Consider the following 19,689-nt stretch of genomic DNA (forward strand, 5'->3'; position numbering starts at 1 on the left):
GGCGCGTTTTGGCGTCTACCTGGTTGAGTTGAACTCAACCATAAGGTTGACACCAAAATGGATTTTAGATCAACTCGGTTGGTCGAAGTCGGACTAACCAAGTTTACATTTCAGTTGACGCCAAAATGAAAGTTGAGCCGAAGTCACGCCCACCACTTCATTATTCGGCGAAAACCACTATTTTCATAAAATGTGGCAACGGTGTCCCCTTCTCTCTATCTTAGGTTGTCTGCAATGTGCTGTAAATATTTATTAATTTTATAATTTATACGCTGTCGATGCAGTGTGCCCAACTGATTACTGCATCAGGTTTGAAAGTTTTGTTAACTCTTTTATTTTCTTGTGCCTAATTTTACCCCTTCTATCTTTTTCGCTAGTCTTTCTGCGAGGCGGTTGTGTGGTTTGTTTGATTCCTGTGAGAAGTGGTAATACCAATTACTGTAATTTTTTAATAAAATAAGTCCAAATTATAGATAGATTTAATTTTTTCAAAGGCTCTGTTGAATTTGCTTGTAGCATTTTTTTTCCATTCTACGTGCCACTCAGCCTTCACTGTTTAGGTAAACTGACCTACCTGCAGTTTACCTTTTGCCGTACCATAATCATTCTCTTATCCTCAGGTTTCAAACATTTATCCTCAGTGAAATGGATGCGAATAAATTGTTGGCAATTGTTTGTGTGTCAGAAATGTTGATGGAAAGCAGTTCATCATCAGAAGATTCTGAAGAAGACGACAATAAAAAAATATTTGCTTTAGCAAGTGTTATTCGAGAAACCCACCCTAGACAAACTGGATACCTCAGTGTCATTATGGAATATTCTAATAGCGATTTTTGGAGACATTTTAGGGTAAGCCAGGCAACCTTTAATTACCTGTTAAGATTTATGGAGAAAAACAAATTTCGATCTGAAATAACCTATTATGGAGGTTATGAACCGTTGTCAAATTCCGAAGTTTTGTTAATAACACTTCAGTATCTCGGTAATCAAGGCGCAATTCGCTTGCTTGCTGACAAATTTGACAGGACCGAATCATCCATATGGAACGCAATAGAATGGGTGTGTAATTTCCTATTCAAACATCAATCATGTTTCATTAAGTGGCCTGTTGAAACTGAAATGCCATACATTGCTTCGAAGTTTAAGGATAAATGTGGTTTCCCAGGAGTTGTAGGTGCAATTGACGGTTGCCATATTCCTTTTCATCCTCTTTTTGCAGACCAGAAGTCATATAGAAACTACAAAAAATTTCATAGTTTTGTAATCATGGCCATTGTCTTGTATGACGGAACTTTTTCCTATGTTTTCAGTGAATTTCCTGGCAGCTCCCACGATAGTTATATATTTCATCGCAGTTCTCTTTATAATAAGTTAAATAACCGCTGTTCATCCATGTTTAACCCACGGCGATATCATATCATTGGGGACTCGGCTTTTCCAATTCAACAGTGGTGCTTAACTCCGTATAAGAAAGGTACTAATGGAATTACTCGTTCTCAAAGAACTTTCAATTTTAAATTGTCAGCAACCAGAATGGTCGTCGAACATTCATTTGGCGAATTAAAAAACAGATTCAGAAGGTGTCAAAATGTATATGCTAAAATAGACAAAGCTGTAAATGTTGTCGTATCATCATGTGTGTTGCATAACATTTGCATTCAAAAAGGGGATATCAATCGCGAAAGTTATTGCCACATTCCCCTCCATTGCAATGTAATCCCAAACCACTGTGACCAACGATAAAACCAAGATTCATGCACATTATTGGGCCAAACCAAGCGAGAAAGAATAAGGAATTCTTTTACTACCAGAAATGTCATCGCTTTCACTCGTCGCTAAGATTGAATTGTCTTGCATTGCCTTGAACTGATTTCTTTATCCTTCATTCTTTGAATGTCTTCTTGTCTGCTAATAAAAAAGTTAAAAACAAAGCAATTTATGACCAGATCAATAATTTGTATTTCAGGTAACCGTACTTTTCATAAAAGCACTTCATTTAATTTTTCAATAACTGAAAAAAAAACTGGAATGAAAATCTGAGTTACGTGGGACACCACGTATTCTTAATAACACAAATACTTTTGCATGAAAACCATGACGAAGATAAGGCAGGAATGAATGTGCGGGAGACGAGATCAATCTTATACAACATTTCGTTTTGATCAGTACTGTCGCCTGTTTCTTCGTCAGTTGTATTACTTGCACTGCTTTTATTACCGGATTGTTTATGTGAAAGATGTGGGCGGTAATCCTTATTTTCCTTTAACTTTTTCTTATTTTTCTTCGTGCGTTTCAGAATTTCAGCAGAATCGTGGTTTTCCCTGAAGATTATAACAATGGATTGGGATTAATTTTTTACTTTGTTTTTACTATCTCTAACAATTTCATTTTTTAAATTACTTATGACTCTTCACTTTGGTTTGTGTGACAGCCATTATCAAAATCTCGATTAGATTCTTTGTTTGATCTATTTTCTCTTCATGGCGTTTCTGCTTCTCGAGTCTCGTTTCGTGTCTTTCATGCTCTCTTTTTTTCTCCATGACTGCAAACAAATCTATCATTTTCTCAGCATTTGAACCCTTACGGTTTCTTTTCCGTTTTTTCGATCTTGGTTCAACATGTTTTTCATCATAATCATTTTCATCACACTCGTCGTCAGAAAAATGTATGTTATTTAAAGCCTCGTCGTCACTCTCATGAAGAGGCAGTTTTTTATTTTCTACAGTAATTAAAATAATGATTAATTCTTTACAAAGAACTTAAGCATAGAATTATCATCCCAAGCTCTTTTAGTTTTTGGCGATTGCTGTTAATGTCCATTCTTGTAGGATTCTGAGTATCCATTGCTGAATCGCCTACATATTGTGGGTGCACATTCTGTGCTGAACCTGTGATTGCAGTAAATGTGATTAACACACCGTTCCAATATTCATCTTATGAAATTATTAAAAAAATTCTACCTAAAATTTCCTGAATTTCATCGTACAACAGTGGTTTCATATCCAATACGTCTGGCCCTGATCCAGTTTTTTCCACAAGCAATGTGAAGTTTTTGTAGATATTCAACATATTGTTCCATTTCTGTGAGCAAATGACACCGGATTTGTTGCCTTCACTAGTTTGGTATCCATTTTTGTTCATTTCTTCACCGACATCTTCCCATAACACATTCTTCTTGGTAGTGCCATCACTTAGTTTGTTCCATTTGGCTTTGACGAGTGCTGTATTAAAATAATAAATAATTAAATGGTGAATACATAAAATGTCTTGTATAAAAAGGAAACTTACTTTTAAAAAATCTGCTGGCTTCATCATCGACCTTTTTTTGGAACTTATTACGTTTTCCGTTCCAAATTAATTTTGGTTTTTTTATGTTTTCTTCGTCAGAAACGGATCAATTACATTCCCTTCAGCCATAACGTAAAATACGCAATCACACAAAACACATCTACACTTTACAGCTTCAAGAAAAAATGTGGACAAGGGAAAATGAAAAAAAAAAAATAATGTCTGCTAGTTTTTTGAAATTATTCGTGAATGCTTTGTTGCCATATAACAATTTTATTCAGCAAAGAAAAAGGGGTTGGTTCGTCTGCTTCGATTCTGGTTCTACCATGCTCTAGGAGCATGGTAGAACTCGGCCATATAGACTGGCGGATGAAGTTGAACCTCAACCAAGGGGGGAAATAGGAAGAAATGGTTCAGTTCAACCAGGTTGACACAAAAATGCGGTTGATCGCAACTCAACTTCATCTCTGATCAACCAGGTAGACGCCAAAACGCGCCTCTAGTTATAGTTCAAAATGAATCAACTTAGCACTGGAATCTTGACAGGTCGAAACAGTCGAAGTTTGTTTGACAGATAGAGTAGAGTAACCAGGGCTCTGTCAAAATAGTTGTCACCCAATCTGATTCTTTTTCGTTATTAAATTGAACTTAAATTGAGCAGTTACACTCGGTAAAAACCAGATTTTGAATTACCATTTAAAAACAAGAGTTTGAATTACCCATCACCCACCAGCCCTATAACTGCGCAACCAAGCAACTGTTATGACACTGCCTGCAAAAGCAACACCAGCATCAAGTCCAAAATAACAACGATTACATTGTGAAGATGTTTTTTGGATCAGACCACCAGCCAAATGATCAATTAGAAAAAGATGAGCTTAGGGAATATGAAGCGGAGGCTATCGAACCTACCACCTGTGATCCAACTGCCGATTATTGGGCCGGGAGATGTAATCGTTGGCCAAGTTTGTCCGTAATGGCATCCGTAATCCAGAAACCGTCGAAGCTCTTGTGTGCTTGCACTCTTGGTACAGAACCGGTATAGTAGAGGATTCTGGATATAAGGAACAAATACAGGAATTTGTTCAGTGACAAAAGTCGTAGACCCTATTTAAAGCTAACCCTTTTATGCTTGTGAGTTGCCTTATCAAACAAATAAAAATAATTTATCGCATGAAACACTTGAACACATCATTTATTTTTTCAACCAATGTCGTCAAAAACAAAATACTACAGTGTTTCATTGGAAACCGTAACCAACAATGGGATAAATTGGTAAAAATAAGTTAGTGTGAAACGGGGTAAAACAGGGTCAACCGGGTCACTGAACTGTGTCTTGGAACCGGGTCTTAGAACTGGTTTCATTTTTTGGCTCTACCCGGTTTGGATCTGTTTACCCATGGGTTACAAAACAGACGATCTGCGATCTGACAGATCCACACCAAAAATCAATATTACCTACCCGATCGCCCAAAAAGCTACCCGATCGGCACGGGGCCGAGCCCTAACTAGCACCACTACCAAAGATTCTTGGAACTTCATTGAGCAATCGTCATCAAAACAGTTGGTTGTCGACTCGTTCTGGTAGCGTTTGGACGTTACAGACTTACAGTTGTTGTTGAAAGGTTAAAATTGAAAGTTACTGGTTGGGAATATTTGTCAATGGAAGTCTCTCCTGTTTAATGGAACAGCAAGGATGTAAGTAAAACAAAATTATGAAGTATAAATTATATCTTTTGTTTATTTTTACCAGGTCGTCTAGCCAGGTTTCCCCTATAATAACAGTGTATGGAAATGAGTATATTTCATATTTTTATGATCCGATCCTGGAGTTTCATAGAAAAGAGGAAGATAACGACGAGAGTGAGATGACGGCGGCTCCAAGGAAGCCGACGACAAAGTGACGTGGAGAAGAAAGGAGAAAAAGAAAAGGGAAGGGGAGAGACATGAGGTCGACGAGGAGAGAGAAGAAGGGTCGAGCGTATTGAGCTATCCAGAAAAAGTGCGTGAATTGTGATTGTATTTTGAGAGAGTGTTTTAACGAGTCTTTTTGATTCCTGTTGATTTAATCAAGCGGTGGCCGTAAAGGTCATCTGAATAAACGAAGGTACTAGTTATACAATTAACCGGTTCTGATTGTTTCGTTGTCTTGGAAATTCAGGTGTCTGTACGTGAGGTGAGGTCGAAGTGACGTGGGCGTTACAATATTTTGGCAGCTAGTAGAAGAGCACCATTCTTCAACTACTTCTGGTGAAGTGGGACTTCCATTCGGAAGTAAAAAGTCACCAGTTGGGAACCTAAGTCTGTTAGCCTGAACACTGTCACTAGTTGGGGACGTAACTTGTTGAACAGTCTGCATTAAAGTAAGAAAAAATTCTATAATAATTTATGTTTTATAATTAAAGTAACTTACTTTTACAACCATAGGTGATTGCTGGAGTGTAATGGATGGCCCTTGAAGGTTCATGTTTGAGTTAACCGTGGGCCCGCCTGTTTGCTGCGAATTCACCATGGGATTTAATTGGATGGCGGTTGAAAACCCCTAGTTGTTTGGGAACACGTGAAACGACATTTGCAGTTTATTTAAATTTAATATATACTTTTTGTAAACTTGCTAACTTAGCAGTCGACTAAGAATAGTAACCAAAAGATTCAGGGAAACAAATATTAAAGTAAAACCTCTTTAAGTTGAAATTCAGTAGGCATTTCATTGGGATTTAACACCCTTTTCCCGTTTACAACGGAATAGCAAGTTTCACGGAAATGGTTGCTACAAATGGCAGACGAACCGCCAATGCATCTAATTCCATTACGTAACCCACACACACTTTCGCGGCAACTAATGTAAAATAATCCTCATTTCCTTTGCCTCCTTCCCTCTAAAATTCCCGCATGTATCTACGATGAACTTCACAACCATTTTTTCGACAAATTGATTGTCATATACACTTATCGACAGAAGCTTTTTTTACTTTTAATCGATTGGACGTGAAAGAGCCCCTTATGAAATCATGTAATCCTCAGGTTATAAGTATTCATAAGCAGAAAGCGCAATTTTGCTTCTCGCCAATCGTTATATATACAATATAAATATTAAATAAATGGAAAAAAATAACATAGCATTTTGTATTTATACAACAAGGCAGACAAAAATTGCAAATAAACGTAAAACGCAATTTTTATCCTCAGCGAAATGTTTAAAAACAAGCATGTTCATATTTTGAAAAATGTTGTTCTTCGACACCAGTAGAATGCGCTGAAGTCCATTCCAAGTTGGAAAAAAAGGAGGTAGGGCGTGCGTCAAAACGATTGAACGGGCGAGATAGGGAAGCTCAAGGCTTGAACTACTACATCCAGTGGGCTATGCGTGGAGACACAATATTACTCTACTGTTCTGTTTTCTACTGGTTGACTAGCGCTTGGCCCCGCGCCAATCGGGGAACTTTTTAGTTGATTTGGTGCGGGGATGATTTTAATCGGTGCGGTGATTTCAGAGTTCGGTTCCTTCCACGATTATTAATGAATAATGATCTAAATTGGCAGTTGCCCTGCGGCCAACAAGAACAAAATGTTACGCTAGTCACGTGATTCTCGTTGGTCTATCAGAATGCAAGGCCACTGGTAAGATTAATCCCCTATGGTTGAACCGGTGCTATCGGTGCAGCACCGAATATAGCACCGTTCCAAACCGAAAAACAAAATCCCCGCACTGAACTTCCCCGATTCATTTTTATCGGTGAAGGTTAGTGGTGTCCCCGAAAAGAATGTGATCGAGGCCGAGCCCTATGGTTGACAGTAAACTAGTTCTTTTAGAATCACTATAGTTCCAAACGTAGTAAGGCAATGTTGCCGTCATTAAATGGTATTATTATGTATAAATTGGTTTTTATAATGTGCAAAATATTACGCGATTGCAGTATTAGGTAGCTCCGTGATTTAGCACTGGATTGCTGTGAATGAAGCCTATGGTTCAAATTTAGTAGTATAGGATAGTAAGATGTGGTCACGAAATTTTTTATCACTAAAGACATGAACTTAATAGATCTGATGTAAAATTCAACCAATAGTAACTGTCCGGCTCTTTGCTGCTTAACAAATAAGACAGTCAGTTTGCCTAACTTAAACTAATTGGCGAAAACACGGCCAAATAGTGGATCGAACTAACATTGATTCTAGAAATAAAAGGGTAAAACCAATTCTGAATACAATTCTACCGAATACCACAATAGAAAAAGATGAGGAAGGACATGCACTCACTCCGACATTCAAGAACAATCTGAATCAAGAAGGGATCTGAATTTTTTTCCAAAAAGGTGAAGTTTAATGGGTTTCTGGGTAAGACAACATTGAAATTTTGGGTAGGATTATTAATTAAGAATTTCTGGATAGTCAGGAAGGTCATTCCCTGGAAAGAACGAGAATGACATTGTGTAACTATTGTAAAGAACAAAAAAATTTATTTTTTATTCTTTTCCTTATTTTCCCCTCCCCTTTATTCTGGGAGGGAAAATAATACGTAACATTAATTTTTTACACGCCCCTCTTTTCTATGTAATTTCTTCCTAAGACGTCTTACAGACTGACTTACCCTTCAAACGTTTCAACTTGATTTTCTTGTAGTTCGACCTTCACGAACCCCGTATAAAAACTTTTTGTTCTATAGAAAATAGCCTAGACACCGTTCACAATTCAGTTCCTTCTAGAGTTGTTCCCCAATTTTTTGTGCTACTGAAAATATACTTCAGAAGAAAAGACAATGAAAAAGCAAGTTAAAATATTAATGCTTACATTTGGGGGCAGCAGAGTCGAACTCGGCTTCCATGTTAAGCTGAATAGCGTGTGTTTTTTGTTTTGTTTTTTTGTTTTAAATTTAATAAGTGTTACTTTTTGCCTTCTCTTCGTTTGTTGGCTTTCTATTTGGTTGAAATATTTGATAACTTTTCATAGTTATAAAAGAAGATGCTTTATTAGAAATTAGTTCGTTATAAAAGATGAGGACAAATGAGGATAGCGGTTTAGAAACCACTTTAGAAAGAAGATCTGTAAGAAAAGGGCCACTAATACAAAGATTTGTTCGATCAGTACGTGAAAGGTTCACTCCCTTACGACCAGAAGGCGGGTCGACGTCAATTTTGAGAAATAACAAAAATCTAAGTGTCGAACTAGATAGTGATAGCCCACATCAATCCGATATTGATCTTCTTGATTCCAATGAAATTAAAGAATTGAGAAATGATGATCAGTGGAACGAATTAATAAATATGCTAGTATCGTCACAAGACGAAACCGTAGTCGAACCCTTGATAGGCGATGAAAAAAGAGAATTGCTATCATATTGCAATATATGATCAGTCACGTCTGACGTGACTGATTTAAATGCACACAATAAAATACAGACACGCACAGTTATGGTTAATGCAAATAAGGAAAAGTATTCTGGCAGTCTGTCTTGGGTGGTAAACAATGTTATGGGGTTATGATCCGTCAGGCAGTCACGGCGGCTGCCCGGATGTGAAATGAACAGATTTTAGGAAAGGAATGAAGGATACGTTGGAGTGTTACTTACGTTTGAATTGACTCCATTCCGCTGCCAGGTGATTCGGTTTGAAGACGGCTTCACGGAGGGTATGGTAGCGCGGGAGGAAGAAAAGGACGTGCGTTGGTAGGGTGTAAACCGTTTATTTAATTCGTCTCCAACACTCACAAGTCGGTTACACAGCTACAAGAGAACTAATACCGTCTCGACACTAACAAGTTGGTCACACAGCTACAAGAGAACCAACACACACACTAGCTAGGAGCAGACTCGCGAAAAGAAATCGTGTTGCGGGTTTTATACCACTAGTTGGCTTGGGGACGCTAAGGTTGGCGTGGGGTTATACAAAAGAAAACATCAGCAATCAGTTCATGAACAAATGTGAACTGGTGCGAAAAAAGGGAAACAAGGTTGAGAGATAAGGTGGGGGTATTGACACCTTGGTCAGCGGAAGGGGGCAATAAACTAATAAAAGAGATAGCGTAAAAAGGAGGTCAAGCGTTTGGGGAGAAATATGAGGTTGTACACACTTAAACTAAATGCAGTTAACTTAATTCTAATTAACGTCTTAACTCTAGCGGGAGTCCTTACATAGCTCCCCTTCCTACAAGATTGCGTCCCGCAATCAGCATTGCGTAGGGCGGTTGGGTCGTAAGGGGGTCAGTTATTCTTCGGCGGTTCTTCCTTTGTCACAGGGGGTGGATGACCGTGGCCAGGGCTCCTCCTTGCGGCTCCACGAATGATTCCCGGACGCGTCCAGCTCACCGATCTCCCATCCGTACTCCGGCTCCTTTTGTGGGGGTAACCGATAGGTGCGTTCGACATACCGCGCTGCTGCCAGCTCTTCTTCGTCTGAGTCCAGGGAGAAATGACTGCTGACGAAGCTGACATTGCATTTGCCGCCACGAAGCCTCGCGATGCTGTCGTTTAGCGCTGCAATGTCTATGCCCCTTTCCTGGACGTCACTGGCCGGGGACATACAGTATGGTGAGGGCCTGTCTTCGAGTAGTGCGATCGGATCTAAGGGGAGGGTGGAGGTGCCTGAGGAAAAGGAGTCTTCTTCCCAAGGGTGATCTACCGAAAGTAGGGAGACGTCGTCGATGTCATCTGAGACGTCTGCGTCGTACATAACCTCGTCGTCGTCGGGGTTGTCCGCGAAGTACAGGATGTCCTCTTCGTCGTCTGGGCAAGCCGCTACGTATCGGAATTCCTCCATGTCGGACGAGTAGTCTGCACAGTAGAGGATGTCTTCTTCGTCCGGGTCGGGGATCCAGGCCGCTTGTCCACCTTTCTGGTCTTCCTGATCATCCGTGGATGTAAGGGGGGAGGGTTGGAGCCTAGGGATAGAGTGTGGTAAGGATTAGGACGGCTTGGTGTCGAAGGGTTGGTGGGGTGTTATGGGGTACATGGTATACTCTGCACGATTCTGGGTGGGTTTATTCTAAAGGACACTAACATAAAATCTACGACATTGCATGATACATGGAAAATTAAGGGGGGCAATCAACGCGTGGGGTTTTAATACTAGGGACGCGAGAGGAGGGCTGCTGCTTCTCTGTGTTGGGCAAGGCTACGCGGATGTGAAATGGGTGGGATGAGGTATGGTTGTTGGTTTAATCCTAGCCGCCCTGTGGAACCGGCTGGAGTTGAGGGCGGGGGTATATTGACAATGGGGACCGGAGCAGTTGGGGCCAAGTTGGTGGTTGCTTGGGGTCCCAACTCAATGTCTCGATGAGCAGGCTGAGGTGGCGTTAACCAACTGCACGGGTTAAAGTACCGACAGCAGGGGATGTAAAGACCCAGGAGGGAACCGAGTCCGCAGAATCGGAAAGCCAGAGCAATGGATACTCCTACTCCCGACATGATGCCGAAGTTCCGGAGCCAATATCCGATCCTTGCCATGAAGGAGATGTCTTGTGCTTGTCCGGGGTGGACGAGGACTGTGTTGACGTTTCGTTCGCCCGACATTTCTGTGACATAGCCCATCTGTATGTACGCCAGGATGTCGGCCATGATGGTTGAAGCACGTAGGGGATGCGACGTTATTGTTGGGTGCAACTGCAGTATCATGCCCAAAGAGTTATCGACCTCCAGGGGCATGGTGTCGATGAAACGGCGGCCTTGTATCTTTAGGTTGGGGTGGATTGGCATCCAGGTGTTGTTCTTGAAGGTGTGGACTTTCGGATAGCGCCATCTTGGCTACGGCGTCTGCGTTTTTGGGCCTCATCTCGACGAGATCGGTTCCCTTGGCGGCTTCCCGAACCGCGATGACGACTCTGTCCATTCCTAGAACCGGATGGTAGGCAGTGAGGTTTACTCCTCCGCAGACGGAACTGTTTACATTGAATATATAAAATCCAGCTGCTTAATTGGGTCCCGAATACGGAAGGTAGTGTCGTTTTCGGTCGAGTACTTGACGCCCATTCCCTTTTCGATAACCCTTAACTCACACGGCTCCGCTTCCTTCCAGGAATCGTCCCAGACGAGGGTCACGAGGTTGTGTTTGAAAGAGCCGTTTATTGCTCCAGGGATGTCGCCAAGTGGAGAGCTGATGGTACAGTTCGGGCATTCGCTCTGTAAGGTCACTTCTTCGAGGCGACAGTTGGTCATCTTTTCTGTCGCCGTCCGAAGCCAACTGGTTTCCACGAATGGGTGGCCTTCCAGGGCGAGCGAGTTGGGCCCTGTTATGTCCAACGCCTTTCCTCGACATTGTCGTGTGTCTCTCATCCTTCGGCACGTTGCTGCGTCCACTTCGATGGGGTTGCGGCTGTAAGACACTTGATTCCATTGCATGAAGTCCTTGTACACTGGGGTGGTGGCTACCCACATGCTAAACGTGTGGCCAGCAAAGCGTTTAACTTCTGGTAGTGTAGAGTAGATAGCGTACGTAATGGGTACCGGTGGAGTGGGGGCGGCTTCGAAAGAGCAGTCTTCCTCCGTGAACTCCAGGAATCCCAGATTTGCCGCACCATCACAGTTACACACGGTGGCATTAAATGCAGCCAAGGGGGTAAATAACAGGAGGGCGAGGAGGGACATCAACAATAATCTAGGCAATCGAAGATACGATACGGTTAATAGCAGGAAATAATGAGTAAAACAAGGAAATGCATAGCAATGATACATAGAGAAGTAACGGATTTTATTCTACGGCGCGGTATGTAGTGAAAAGGCACATGGTTAACTACTCATGATGAACTGTTCCTATGGCTGCTACTTAAATTATATTTAAACACCTAACATTTATGAGTGGCCGTAGGCCGTAGAGCCAGTGCGTAGGCCAGTGCGGCGCTTGGGGCGGGGTGCTACGGGGAGGAATGGTGGGGCTGCTGACTCTAAAGCCGTTAAAGAGAGTCGTTCCGGGGTGAAAGAGAGGTCTATGTTTGGTCCTTTGTAGAGGTTTGAAGTTATCGTTCCTTCTGGTAAGGGAGATGGACCGGCGTCGAGGTCTATCAGATCCTGTTCTTCCTGCGGAGCGTACTCTTCATCCGTTGGGGGTGGTACTTTTAGTTCGTTGGTGGGCTCCGGTGGTATTGGGTGATCACGGCTCTCTTGGAAATCCACGCAAGGTTCTCCCTTCCAGATCATAGATTCATACAGGGGTTTGATCCTGTTTACGTGCACCAACTGGGTCTGTTTTCCCGCGCATTCTTAAATTTCCACGGTGTGGTTGTTGTTGATTTTTGTGACGCGGTATGGCCCCATAAAACGGGGGATGAGTTTCTTGCTTGTGCCTGCCATTGGCGTTCTTACGTCGATTAACACCTTGTCACCGATGTTGAATGCTTGCTCACGAGCCCGCTTGTCGTACTGGGTCCTTTGCTGTTCCCTGGCTTGGAACAAGTTTGCTTTAACCAATACGAAGGCTTCGTGAAGACGTTGCATTAGCTGGCTTTTGTAGTCGGATGGGATGATGATGTTTGCTGGCTTTTGTAAAAATCGGTCAATAGGCACTACTGGATCGCGGCCATGATTTAGGAAGTAGGGGGTTTCTAGGGTGGAGGAGTGTACAGAGTTCCTGTAGGCGAAAGCAACTGGACCTAGCACTTCTTCCCATTTAGAGAAACCCTGTTCCATGTATTTCCGTAGCATTTCTACTACGGTTTTGTTGAATCTTTCGGTTAAGCCATTAGTCTGTGGATGGTACGCGGTGGTCCTCAACTGTTTAATTTGAAGTGTCTTACAAAGTGAGGAGAACAGCTCGGACGTAAAATTCGAACCACGGTCGGTGACAATGGTCCTTGGGGGACCATGATACAAAATGACTCTATCTGCTAGCGCCTTTCTCGTTGAAAGGGCGGTCTGGTCTGCTAGAGGGATAACTTCTACCCATTTCGTGAAGTAATCGGTAATTACTAGGATGTGATTGTTCCCTTGCAGGGATTGTGGTTGAATTGGCCCTAAGAAGTCTAGCCCTAAGACCTCAAAGGGTCCTGAGGTGAGATCTAGGGGGTTTAAGAAGGCCCGAAGATTCGATCGTCGTTGGAGGGCACAGGGTTTACAAGCAAGGCAGTACTCCTTTACGTCGGAGAGCATTGTTGGCCAGTAGTATTTGTCTCTAATCCGGAGGCATGTCCGCTGGTATGCAAGATGGCCGTATAGGGGGGAGTCGTAATACTCGTTCAATAGCTGTTTTCTTAGGCTGAAGGGAACCACCACTTGTTGTTGCACGAACTGTCGTCTCTTCTTCGAGATGGGCTCTTGCGTGCGACACAGAAGGCCACCAGCAATGCCATACAGCTCGATTTCTTTCACCGAAATCTGGTCTGTATTCTCTTCACTAAGGGTTCCATGTTCTAAGTAATTTGTTATGTCCTTACATAATGAATCTTTTTTCTGTTCGCGGAGTATGGCGTCATCTTCTTCAGGGGTTGTTCGAACTGAATTAACCGGAATTCGGGATAGAAAATCTGCATTCTCATTGACTCGACCCGGCCGGTACTTTATCGAGTATTTGAGGTTAGCCAACAATATTGACCATCTTCCTAATCTCCCCGTCTCGTCTTTGAACGTCTGCAGCCACTGCAGCGGGCGATGGTCACTGATGATAACGAATAGCTCGTCCTGAAGGTAGTGGCGGAAACGTTTTATGCCGAAAATTACGGCCGCGGCTTCCTTCTCGATGGTAGAGTACTTGGTTTCTGCTTTATTCAGGTGTCTACTGGCGTAGGCGATTGGTTGGTCTTTTCCGTCGTGTATTTGGGACAAAACGGCTCCTAGTCCGTAATCGCTGGCATCAGTGTAAATTAGGAATTCTTTACTGAAATCCGGGTAGGCCAGAACAGGGTCGGTCATCAGGCATTTCCTAAGGAATTCGAAGGATTTTTCTTCAGCGGGCCCCCATTTTATCCTGTCCTGCGGTTTGCCCTTCGCTTGATGTATAAGGGGGTGGGCGACTGTGGAGAACCCCTTGATGAACCGTCGGTAGTATGACGCTAACCCCAAAAAGGACTGCATCTCTTTAACGGTAAGTGGTTTTCTGTAATTTACCAGGGATTCGATTTTGGCGGGGTCTGGTGCTACGCCATCTGCTGAGATGACGTGGCCGAGGTACTGGACCGATGTCTCTAGAAATCTACATTTTGATAGTTTCACCTTGAGGTTTGCCCTTTCGAGTAAATCAAAGATTTTCCGCAGGTTCGATATGTGTTCTAAGGGAGTCTTAGAAAAGATGATAATGTCATCTAGGTAAACTAAGCAAGTCTTTCCTATCTCTTCCTTAAGGACAAAATTCATTCATCAATCGTTGGAAGGTTCCTGGGGCGTTAGTCAGACCGAAGGCGAGCCGATTCCATTCGTACAAATTGTTCTCAACGATGAACGCCGTCTTCTCTTTTGACTGTTCGTTCATTTCTATTTGCCAGTACCCTGATGCCAGATCTAGAGTGGAAAAGCATTTTTGGCCTTGTAACAGGTCAAGCACGTCGTCAATGCGGGGCAAGGGAAAGGAATCCTTCTTCGTGATCGCATTTAGTTTTCCGTAGTCAATGCACAGGCGGTCGTCTCCTGTTTTCTTTTTTACTAACACTATTGGGGCCGCCCAAGGGGAGAGAGAGGGTCGTATAATATCGTTTGCTAGTAGTTCGTCGATGATTTTCTTTGCAACCTCCCGTTGATGGGGGGATGCTCTGTATGGGCTTTGGCGGATGGGCCCTTGCCCCTGAGTGTCGATAACGTGTTTGACCAGGCCCGTGTTCCCCAGATCGCGTGTTTGAAATGCGAAGATACTTCGCATTGTTTTTCTAGGAGCAATTTGCGCAATTCCCCCTTTATGGTTGCCGTAACATCTGGGAGGGAGGCTTCGAAGATGGCGGGGTCGATGGTAGTAGGCTTGGTGGAACAAGATGCTATGAGTGTAGGGGGCTCGAAAACCACATGACCTAAGATGGTGTAGCGAGGAAGGGAGATAGTGTGGTTTGTTTCGTTGACTATCACAATTCTGAACATCCCATTGTCACGTTTTGTAGAGACGAAGGGGTCCAGTCGAAGACCGGCGGGTAACCGTGGGTTTTTTACTAGGAAACAGGCAGTGTCGAGAGATAGCTTGACATCACTATTCTCGCTCTCCACCACGCATGCGGATGATGGAGGTATTTTCGTTTTAACAGCCACCATCATGGTGGGTTTGTCATCGTTTTGGAGTTGATCAGACTCCTTCACTCGATAGACTCGCCTCTCACGACAGTCGATCATAAACTTATGTTCATAAAGAGCGTCTAAACCTAGTACGCATTCTTCCATAATTTCCGGAACGACGATGAACTCTTGTTGAAAGGGTTCACGGGGCCTCTCGTCCTGGACGAGAACGTCTGCTGTTACGGTGCCCTGACAGGCCAGGCGCCTGTTGCTTATATCGAAAAGGTTTACCGCTACTTCTCTTGTGTGTCTGAATTCTTCCATTTGTTGCTGTAGTCTTTCGAAGAGTCGACTACTAATGAGGCTTTTGCCTGCTCCACTGTCTACTAACGCTTTGAATGAACAATTCCCTACTCTTAGTCCAATTCTGGGGGTGGTAACTTGGGTGGACACGGATTTGACAAATTGTTGGGGCTTGGGGCACCCACCGAGTGGCCCAACAGTTGATTCGGTGGTTTCTAGTTTTCCGGCTGCGACCGCAGGATGCCGGTTGGTGTCGCTGGGGTGTTGGCATAATGCCCTGGTGGTGGAGGGGGTCTTGGGTTCCGGATGATAGGGTAGAAATTATGTCGGTGCCCTATGTTTCGGCACAGGCGGCAATGCTCGTCCTTTTGTTGTAGCTTGGTAAAACAGTCTGCTTCGGTGTGGAACCCCCAGGTGTTGTGGAATTCGCAAAAAAGGGCTGCCGTTTTAAAAGCTTCGGGCTGCGTCACGTTTGGGTCTCTCTGTCTTCCTCCAACCTGAGAGGGCCTCTGTGCTAATTGCCTTTTCATTTCTGCTAGACTATGTTGTAGTTCCGCGTTGTAGTTCCGCGTTGTGAGTCGTGGCATTTTGGTCAACCTTGGTGCTTAAGCGATTTAGGGCTTCCAGCACGCTGCTCAGTTCATTTTGATGGGTTGGTGCGTTCGTTGATGAGTATGCTGCATGGATTCTAACTCTCGTTTGTGATTCTTCAATAGCTAATGCGGTAAGTTCAGCTCGATAGATAAGTGTCTCGAACGATGCAAACTTTTTATACTTCAAGGGGACTTGCACATCGCTGGGTAGACCTTCCAGAAACCTGTCCATCATCATTTGCTCCCGGGATGCGGCGGTTGCTGAATCTAATATACCATCCATAGGGTAAGCTTTATTGAACGCCTTACGAATACGATTTGCGTAGCGGCGCATGTTTTCCTCCGGCTCCCTCTTCATGTTGTGAAACTCGACACTCCTTTGTGACCTCGTTTCGGTCGAGTGGAATAGTTTGAAGAGTCGTGCTTTCACTGCTGCGTACTCTTGGGATCGGATGGGGTTGTCTAACTTGAATGTGTCAAATTATTCAGCAGCCTCTCCGTAGAGTTTAGAGCGCATTAAGCGTAATTTCCTAGCTTCCTCGAAGTTGCCTAGATCGAGGGCTGATTCCAGGTGAGCCGCCCAATCGTCGAAACGACCAGACCTCTGACGATCACAAAAAATTGTCACTGAACCAAAGGCTTGCATTGCCTGTTCCTGTTGTGCCCTCCTAATTTTGTCGTCTATGTCTACACTTGTGACGGAGGAGGGACAGCTGGTACTTGTGGTCCCTGGGTTTGGGATGGAGGGTGGTTGTGTATTTAGCCAGTGGGGGTTTTGTTGCCCACTGGATGGCGGGTTGACTGGTGTCGAAGCTACGAAACCTGGGTGGGCAATGCTCTGAGAGGGTTGTCCAGATGGGGCAAACGGGTTGGTGGGGGGCGTGTTATAGCCCCACTGTGATACGGGTAATGGGGTGACCCCCTGTAGTGTTGAAATCGGGTACGGGTTAGTGGTTCCTTGTAGGGTGTCGGTGGTTGCCGTTGGTTGGTTCTACTCTGCTTGGGCAAGGGTTCTCGCGGTACTAACCGCTGTCTTCGTGTCAACGCCAGCTTCTAGGAGGCGGGTCAACTCTTTTTCGTACGTCTCAAAGAACGTGCTCGCCTGTACTTGAGACGGTTTACTCGCACCCGCCCCATACGCGGTGAGCACTGGCGTAAATGACACCTTTCTGTTTGACGGTGTCTTTATCGACGTAGGGCACGGGGAGCCGGACACTGGTGTTGGATGTAGGGTGTGGTGGTGGGACATCGTTGGCGAGGTGATTGGTGAACTCGTCGAAGCCGGAGGTGTGAATTTATCTGTCTCTTGGCGGGAAGTGGGCTTTCCGGGTGTATCCTCGATTGTATCGGGATCCAAGGTCGTCACGGGGCTGAACTGGGTTGGATCGGGTAACTTCGGGTCGGGTCTGGCAAGGTCTGGGGTGGGTAGGTCGATAAGCCGCTCCTCGGTGCTCTGTCTTGTGTCGGATCTCAGCGGCGGAGTTGGGGCGTCGATAGATGGGGCGGAATCACTGCTCGCGTACGAAAGAGGTAGAACTGGCGTGTACCCCATCCGTAGGTTTAAAAATTCGAAAAGTCTGGCTGGAGTATCGAGGGAGGGGTAAAGTTCTAGAACGGAAAGTAACGAGACCCTGGTGTGCTCGTCACTTAGGCGGAATCGGCCGTTAGCTTCCAGATGATGCTGGAGTTCGAAGATGAGCTCGTCTTCCGGAATATCGTGGATGCGGGAGTGCCAGTATTGGCTGTGGAAAGAGGTCCTTTTTTGATTACCAGGTGTGAGGGACGGGTCTGCTTCGTGTAGGAGAGTGCTTGCCTGGCGTAACAGCTCTCTTCTCTCCTCCTCTGTGTCACTGTCTTTAAATAAGGACTGTGCGTGGTTTCGGAGAACGTTCGTTTGCTGGGCCAATAGTGTTTCCCTTCGGTCTGTGTTGTTGGGGATATCAAAATTTACTAGGGGGGCTGCTGGTTGGGGGTAAAGGTTTTTTGGTCGGGCGCCCAGGTGTGCCCACTCGTCTTCGTTTGCGTGTTCCCATACTTCCTGTGGTGGGAAATATCCTTCTCCTGACCCTTAGCTACCCTTACAGCTATCTAAAAACTTCTCTAATTGTTCGTCGATGTTTTTTTGGTTTGCTGCGGCTTGGTTTGGTCCTGGGCCCGTCCTGAATGATGGGAAGACTTGACGGAACGACCTCCCCGAACGCTTAAGAAGCGGAATCTTCTTTCCCGCGCTACTCTCGTCCTTAACCATTACTATTTTACAAGGATGTTATGCACGCGTTAACGAAGCTAAATGGGTGAGGCGGTCTTTTCTCTCAATTTTGGGTCTGCGGGAGTCAGCGGGAGTCAGCGGGAGTCGGGGAGACTTAGCGTGAATGCGTTGCGGAACGGTAGTAATGGGATTAAAGGTCTCTTGGCTTGAGAGCAAGCAGAAATCCTTCTTCGTGAATTCCTACTCCCACGTGAGCGATCACGGCTACCAACTCTCCCTGGGTAGTCTATGCACAAGTATGAGTGATATAACAAAGATCAGAACGAACGTTTTCTTCTGGCAATTTGAGGGTTTTGGGAGTCGGCGTGAGTCAGCGTGAGTTAGCGTGACTTAGCGGGAGGGCATCATGGAACAGTATTATCGGCTCAAATATCTTCTGGCTCAAAAATACACAAAATTCCCTCTTCGTGAATTCTTACTCCCGCGTGAGCAATCACGTTTCCCAACCTTCCCTGGGTAGTCTATGCACAAGCATGAGTGACGTAACAAAGATCAGAATGAACGGTTTTTCTTTTTTTGAAAAATTATGGTTCGGGAGTCGGCGTGAGTTAGCGTGACTTAGCGTGAGGGCATTGTGGAATAGTTATATCGGCTCAAATATCTTCTGGCTCAAAAATACACAAAATTCCCTCTTCGTGAATTCTTACTCCCGCGTGAGCAATCACTGTTCCCAACCTTCCCTGGGTAGTCTATGCACAAGCATAAGTGACGTAACAAAGATCAGAAAGAACGGTTTTTTTTTTAAATTACAGTTTGGGAGTCGGCGTGAGTTAGCGTGACTTAGCGTGAGGGCATTGTGGAATAGTAATATCGGCTCAAATATCTTCTGGCTTGAAAATACCAAAAAATCCCTCTTCGTGAATTCCTACTCCTGCGTGAGCAATCGCGGTTCACTGAACGGCAGCAAAATGGGGTGGTGTTTAAACCAAAAAAAACGGGGGTTTCCTTAACCGTCGCTGGACGAACTCGACAAAAAGGAAGATGGCGTCCGTCAACAAAGTGGGACATAAAGAAGCTAGGACAACCCACACGTTCAATCACGCAACGCAGAAAACTACCCGACGCATGTCCGTTCATTGAATCTGCATGCGACGCATAGTGTCCGCCCAACGGAGCCTGAACGA

The 19,689-nt window shown here is 44.3% G+C and overlaps 2 protein-coding genes, 1 long non-coding RNA gene and 2 pseudogenes across 7 annotated transcripts; 2 read left to right on the plus strand and 3 right to left on the minus strand.

Moving 5' to 3' along the window:
* LOC116918311 (putative nuclease HARBI1) lies at positions 1 to 1,931 on the plus strand. Of its 5 annotated transcripts, XR_006644064.1 has the most exons (6): positions 1 to 309; positions 378 to 425; positions 495 to 560; positions 621 to 849; positions 992 to 1,059; positions 1,166 to 1,301. XR_006644064.1 is itself a non-coding variant. In XM_045170649.1 (4 exons), the coding sequence occupies exon 4, from the start codon at positions 646 to 648 to the stop codon at positions 1,741 to 1,743; it is 1,098 nt and encodes a 365-aa protein (XP_045026584.1). In that variant the 5' UTR covers positions 173 to 309; positions 378 to 425; positions 495 to 560; positions 621 to 645; the 3' UTR covers positions 1,744 to 1,931. The 5 variants fall into 5 exon arrangements, 2 of the variants coding, with proteins under 2 accessions (XP_045026584.1, XP_045026585.1); XR_004391489.2 differs by having other exon boundaries at positions 992 to 1,307; XR_004391490.2 differs by having other exon boundaries at positions 3 to 309; positions 621 to 1,059.
* Positions 1,932 to 1,941: 10 nt separating this feature from the next.
* LOC116934573 lies at positions 1,942 to 3,393 on the minus strand. The gene is made up of 5 exons (XM_032942058.2): positions 3,289 to 3,393; positions 2,961 to 3,221; positions 2,781 to 2,888; positions 2,401 to 2,719; positions 1,942 to 2,321 (listed from the first exon to the last, which is right to left on the minus strand). The coding sequence occupies exons 2-5, from the start codon at positions 3,139 to 3,141 to the stop codon at positions 2,042 to 2,044; spliced, it is 888 nt and encodes a 295-aa protein (XP_032797949.2). The 5' UTR covers positions 3,142 to 3,221; positions 3,289 to 3,393; the 3' UTR covers positions 1,942 to 2,041.
* A 1,479-nt stretch (positions 3,394 to 4,872) lies between these two features.
* Positions 4,873 to 6,384, plus strand: LOC116918314. The gene is made up of 3 exons (XR_004391492.2): positions 4,873 to 5,290; positions 5,450 to 5,651; positions 5,716 to 6,384. It is a non-coding gene; the product is annotated as an uncharacterized LOC116918314 (long non-coding RNA).
* A 3,964-nt stretch (positions 6,385 to 10,348) lies between these two features.
* LOC123470632 lies at positions 10,349 to 14,119 on the minus strand (annotated as a pseudogene).
* Positions 14,120 to 14,899: 780 nt separating this feature from the next.
* LOC116917732 lies at positions 14,900 to 16,972 on the minus strand (annotated as a pseudogene).
* Between the last annotated feature and the right edge of the window lie 2,717 nt (positions 16,973 to 19,689).

This window comes from Daphnia magna, linkage group LG3, assembly GCF_020631705.1.
Source record: "Daphnia magna isolate NIES linkage group LG3, ASM2063170v1.1, whole genome shotgun sequence".
Lineage (NCBI taxonomy): Eukaryota > Metazoa > Arthropoda > Branchiopoda > Diplostraca > Daphniidae > Daphnia > Daphnia magna.